Here is a 5,901-nt window from a genome sequence, read left to right on the forward strand (position 1 = left end):
CTCAACTCACGGGCTTCACTTTCCATTTCTCTCCCCCGTCCCAGAGAGGGAGGGGGGAGGGTGAGCGAACGGCTGCGTGGTGTTTAGCTGCCAGCCGGGTTAAACCACGACACTCAGACATGGAAAAAGCTGAGGTACTCAATAAGTGCTTTGTCTCAGTCTTCACTGGTCTGTCAGGACCCTGAACCTGAAAAATTAACTCTATCCTAACTCTATCCTAACTCTATCCCAGCTGAAACCATGACCAATTTTTACTGTCAGAGATAGGTGTTGTTAGCCCAGTGCTGGGCATGGGACAGTATTGGATGCTGGTGAGAAACCACGTGTGTTTAGCCATTGTGCCATTTTGCTCATATACAGCATGCAAAGTGCATTGCTTTGAGAGCAGAACAAACAATCCTTATGATTATCTTATAACTACACACAACTGCATAACCTCTACTGCATAACCACTACTGCATAGCCTCTGTGGATTACTGATCAGGCCACAGGTCTCTCCAGTACGGTAGACACAGTCCGCAGTCTCTTCCCTGAAACCTTTTTCTCCAGCTGTAGCAAACTCTGCTTGTGTGTAATGTTCATCACCTTGTTCATGTGTTGTCCAACAGGTACACCCAGACAACAAGGAAACAGAAATGCCTATGGTAAGTTCCCACCTTCCTGTGTGCTTGCATTGCGTGGTATTTGTAAAATGCTGCTGGGGCGTTTCCAGAGGTAACATTCCTCTGAGTACAGAAAATCATAGGTGATGAGTGAACTGCAGGGTGAGGGAAGCAATCCCTTGCTTCTTCCAGGGTAAAGGGCTTTCCCATATCATAAGGACCTTTACTGTTGGAAAGGTTGGGTGTGAGAAAGTTTCAGTCCTGGCAGTATGTATGTAACAAGAAATCTAGGTAATCAAATGTCTTTTTGAGGGTAAAAAGGGTGTGGTAGGAGTCAGACTACATAAAATGCTTGGTTTCATCCTACCAATGAGCAACTTCCCCAGCACAGCCTTGGTTACCTAATTTTGTGGGGTGTCCTAGTCCTGAAGTAGCCAGGAATGGGGACATGGATGCAAAAGATGACCATCACCTAAGCCTCTGGGTTTTCCCTTGTAGGTAATGCACCAAAACTTCCCAGTGTCTCAAGTGCCCAATAACACCAGCTGCGCAAAGCGGTCAGGTGGCCCTGCTCCTGACATACAGCAGGCCCTCTCCGCTAGCGAGAGGCAGTGCATAGAGACCATCGTCAACATGGGGTACTCGCCTGAGAACGTCCTGAAAGCCATGAAGAAGAAGGGACAGAACATAGACCAGGTAAGAGTTTTTGCAGGAAGAGAGAAACCTTTGAGTGGGTGCTGATTCTGCTGAGAAACAGCCTTAGCTTTGCAAAATGGAGAGGGAGGGCACTTTATTCTAACAGTGGATTGCAGAACTGCCCCAGAAGTTTTCACCTGGCAGAAAAGGCTTCCCAAACCAAAGAACATCTGCATAAGTTTCTGTTAATCTGCTTCAGTCAGCACAGTCTTCCTCGAGTCACAGAACAATCCTTGGGAAGCTCGGTATGGATCCATGCCTTTAGTGCTGCGTGACCAAAAAGCAAAGCACCTTCCCTTTTTGGAGCACAAGGGGTTACTCTGATGATGCCTCTCCCTGTAGAGAGACGGGCCCCTGCAGGCTTACTACAGCCATGAAAGCCTCGTGAGGCACCAGTGACTGACTTTTTGTGTGCTCTGACTGTGGTGTTTCTTGCCATGTGTTGCCTCAAACGCTTGCTAAAACCATGTCACGGAGCTTTTCTGCTCTGAGTGATTCAGAATGGAAGGCTAGAGAAGGAAGGCTGTTTGACTGGAGTGAAAGATGAAGTTGATGGGAGAGCACAAAGACAGAAGGACTTGTTTGCTGTTTTTTTGAACAAGCTCTTGCACAAAGAGCGTCTCAAGATAGAGTAAGAAGAGCTTTGTCTCGGTTCCCGGTGATAGAGTTGTGCTGGTCCCCCTGGTCTGGGATAGAGTTGTGCTCAGTTCCTCTGCACGTACCAAGGTGTACGACTCTGTGCTGTGAATGCAGCTCTGCAAACTTCTTTGTTTTGTTCCCTGCAGGTTTTGGATTACCTGTTTGTACACGGACAGCTTTGTGAGAAGGGCTTTGATCCACTTCTTGTTGAAGCAGCTTTGGAAATGCATCAGTGTTCAGAGGAGAAGGTGAGAGTGCCGTGTGCTCTGCAATAGTGAGAATGCACCACAAAGGGAAATTCCAGCACTATGAAGTGGTTGGTGTAATTCTATCTCCATGGTAATGTTGCCTTGTTGTCAAAACTGGCTGCCAAAGAACATTCTTGTGGTGATGAAGGGAATATGTTAAAACATTAGATTTCTTCTGCATTGGTTTATTGGTTTATTACCCTTACTCACATGCATTTTTATGAGGACAAGCTCTTTTTAAAGACCCCGCTTATTTTGATGGCAATGTTCCAAACACAGTGTTGTCTTTTGAGCAAGGTGCTCGGTACAGAGAGAGTTAACTTCAGAAGCAGCAAATTATCATCAAAACCCTTCCAGCTTACCCTGGCTGTAAATGTTCTCCACTGTACAAATTGGGTTAGGACTCTGTCTGAAAGAAGCTGGAAAAAAACAGTTTTTGTGGTTTATGGTGTGGCTGCTTTGCCAGCACCAAAGGTACAGAGGACAGCAGAACTGCTTTTTAGTGCCTGTTGTGTGCTGAGTTATAATGGGAATTCTTTGGAGGTGCAATTCACCCACCTTCCCCCCGACATATACATACAGCTAGTGATGAGCTTGCAAACAGAGAAGCAACAGTGTGAAGATAAGGGAAGTGACAGTGTTTCGGAAACACATTTGCTAGTGGCTTAACCCCCAAATTGGAAATGACTGCTCTCCTGGTTGTCTGTTTTAACCTGGTTTTCCCCTCTGGAGTGGAGGCACTGTAAGTAGCAGAGGGTTCATAAACATTTGAGTTGATTTACTAGTTGTCACTGTTTTAAGAGCTTGGGAAGGATTTGTTTGGTGTTGGTAGTATAGCACATGGTGTTGTGGTGGCTTTACCCCGCTGGGCAGCTGAACTCCATCACAACAGCACTCTTACTCGCCCTCCTCAAAAGAAGAGGGGGAGAAGAAAGTATCCTTCCCCTTTCCCAGCTCTTATTGCTGTGTGACATCACATGCTATAGAACATCCCTTTGTTTGGTTTAGATCAGCTATGTGATGTCCCCTCCCCACCTCTTGCCCACCCCCAGCTTGCTGGCTCTGGGGGCCTTGGAGGAAGTCCTGATGCAGTGCCAGTATTGTGCAGCAATAGACACAACACTGGTGTGATACCAGTGCTGTTCTAGCTACAAGTGCAGAGCACAGCACTGTATGGGCTGCTGCAGGGAAAGTTAACTCCATCCCAGACAGACCAAGTACAAGTGTCCAGTAGGATTTTTCATAATAGCCCCATTTTGCCCTAGATCTGAAGAGTCATTTTATAGTGAGGGCTGTTGTACTGTTCTTCTCAAAGTCAAAGTAACTTGAAAAAACTTCGTATGCAGCTGGAGCTGCTGGATGGGGGAGCAAAGTGATATTAATCAACCTTTCTGGGAGTCTGAATTGGGACAGGCTGATTAATTTCTACTGAGAGAGACTACCCCAGACTAGGCTTTGGTGTGTTTACTGAAGAGGGTTTGGGAGATGCAGGACTGCAAATGCTGGGAACTGAAAGTGAGGCCCAGAGGGCTGCTGCATGCAGAGCCCTGCCAACTCTTGTTGGAGTGGATTTGCTTCAAACTGAGCGTGTATGGGCTGTGCATGGGAGTGGGATTGTCCCCATGGGGTGCCCAGTCGCTGAAGACCATCTCTGTGCTAAACCCCAGCTCTGAGTAAGACTGAGCCCTGATCTTTTCTCTTGCAAATAATCGTCTGTCTCTTTCAGATCACAGAACTTCTCCAACTAATGAGTCAATTTAAAGAAATGGGCTTTGAACTAAAAGACATTAAGGAGGTCTTATTATTACATAACAGTGACCAACACAATGCTTTGGAAGATCTAATGGCCCGTGCAGGAGCCAGCTGAAAACACATTCCTGGGATCTCGCATGCCAACTTCACATCCAATGTGACTTGGTCTCGGCAGGAAGGAGTCCAGCTTTTCACACACATGGGAGCGTTACTGGGCAAGCCTACCTGCGTGCATCACTCCAGCATTTCTCTTTCCACTGGGAGACAACTTTCTTTCTTACTTTAAATTTTTAAAGTGTCCTTTCCTAAGTTTCCTTTTTTTCCAGCTTGGCCATGGAGAGTTTAAACTGCCCAGCCTCTACTGGAATTGTACATAGGCAGAGACTGGAGTGGTTCCTCCCACTGTTGCAGTGGAGTTGGACAGAAGAATATGAAGTTGGTTCTGAAACCTAGGATGCTTTGGTTCTTTGAAGCTGCTTTCATGGTGTCTGCTTGTACTGAATTACTTGACTGTGTCACAGTCCAAATTAACTGGTTAAATTTGACCTTCAGTGCAATGGAATTTAATTTTTTGGTTGAAAGTTAGCCTATAACTTAGTAAAAACACTGGTTCAGAAACTGTCACTATGCATAAAGAGAAGCTGTTCCTCTTGTGATTGTTTTTAACCCATGCATCCAACACTTCTGCCAGACATGAGTGTCCAATGCTGAGCGGTGTATACGTTCACTTGGAACAGGTAAACCATGAACTCGGCCTGGCCCTGCAACTGCTGTTGGTTCTTGAACCCGAAGGCAGAGAGCTGGGGCTCAGTATTCTTAATCCCCCAGGCTTGTAGAATATTTAAGAAAATGTTCTGCTAGGAAATCAATCATCTTTTGTTTTAAATAATACTCAGTGTGATGCAGGAGGTTTCTTTCAAGCACTTTCTTTAAAACAAATATACTCACTGCATTAGTTCCATTTTCCACATTGCTGTAGAATTACATAATAACATCTAGTACTAGAAATCAGGTTTTGAGTTGTTTTTGATAGTACCGAGTATTATGTTATACATTGTTCAAGTTCTAAATACATAAAATATCATCAGTCTTGAGGAATCTTTAAAGTAATTTGCTAAATATTTTGATTCTGCAGAAGAACAACTAATAAAACACTCAAATGTAGCTCCCAATGGCATGGTTCCCATCTCTCATGCTCTTTGGCTTCAGCAGATGAAGAACTTGCTAGATCCTGCAAGCCCAGGTGCTGCTATCTCCTGGTTTCAGAAAATAAAAATGTATAAGATTCCTGCTATCACCTTTCTACACAGGTTAGCTTTTTAAGGGTTAGGTATAGAGACTGGTGATCTGATGTACAGTTTTACAATGTACTGAGCTGTGTTCCAGACACTTCTTGTGTTGCATTTAACAGTCATGAAGATAAATAGTGAGCTGGGCACCTCATTGATCAGACATAATAGCCCATTTTACAGAGAAACGAGAGGGAAGGGATTATTTCACATCAGGTCATAGGGCTTGTCCAACTTCTGCCTGGCTACAAGTCTGCCAGGTTGTACATGAGAAACAGCAGCAGTGTGTAGCCCAGGCCAAGTGGAACCTCACCTTCTTGTATTAATAATTGTTCTCCACCTGAGAGCAGAGCTTGCTGCATTTATTCCCAGGTCAGTATCTAAGAAGTTGGGAAGTGTCGGTATCCTTGGGGTTAGGGGCTACAACTACTACCACAGAAAAACGAATCATTCACAAGCTAATTTGGCAGAACTCCAGCTATCTTGTGCATTGTATCTTTGTCCTGCACGGACATCAGCACTAATGAAGATTAGCTCAGCTGCCCTAGCTTATGTTTCTTAAGCGCTTTAAACACTGTGTGGTTCAGTGTGTGGCTTGGCAGGAATCTCTCCTGCAGCCACAGTTTCATGTCTGGAGAAGTTGCAACCGTCTGAAAGTAGGAGAGAAACTGATAT

General features: G+C 45.0%; 1 protein-coding gene across 1 annotated transcript; it reads left to right on the plus strand.

Annotated features, from left to right (window-relative positions):
- The first annotated feature begins 627 nt into the window (after window positions 1–627).
- On the plus strand, window positions 628–5,525 carry LOC309889559 (ubiquitin-associated protein 1-like). Its single transcript, XM_082782423.1, has 4 exons — window positions 628–644; window positions 1,101–1,298; window positions 2,084–2,185; window positions 3,912–5,525. Exons 1-4 carry the CDS (start codon window positions 636–638, stop codon window positions 4,050–4,052), a joined length of 450 nt encoding a protein of 149 aa, XP_082638549.1. The 5' UTR covers window positions 628–635; the 3' UTR covers window positions 4,053–5,525.
- The last annotated feature ends 376 nt before the right edge of the window (window positions 5,526–5,901 follow it).

This window comes from Aythya marila, assembly GCF_965140915.1.
Source record: "Aythya marila genome assembly, chromosome: W".
In the NCBI taxonomy this organism is placed as follows: domain Eukaryota; kingdom Metazoa; phylum Chordata; class Aves; order Anseriformes; family Anatidae; genus Aythya; species Aythya marila.

Excerpts from the sequence above, each read along its gene's own strand:
- LOC309889559 (XM_082782423.1), top strand. Across the intron at positions 1,299-2,083 it reads AGGGACAGAACATAGACCAG|GTTTTGGATTACCTGTTTGT; the intron begins GTAAGAGTTTTT and ends TGTTCCCTGCAG. Across the intron at positions 2,186-3,911 it reads ATCAGTGTTCAGAGGAGAAG|ATCACAGAACTTCTCCAACT; the intron begins GTGAGAGTGCCG and ends TGTCTCTTTCAG.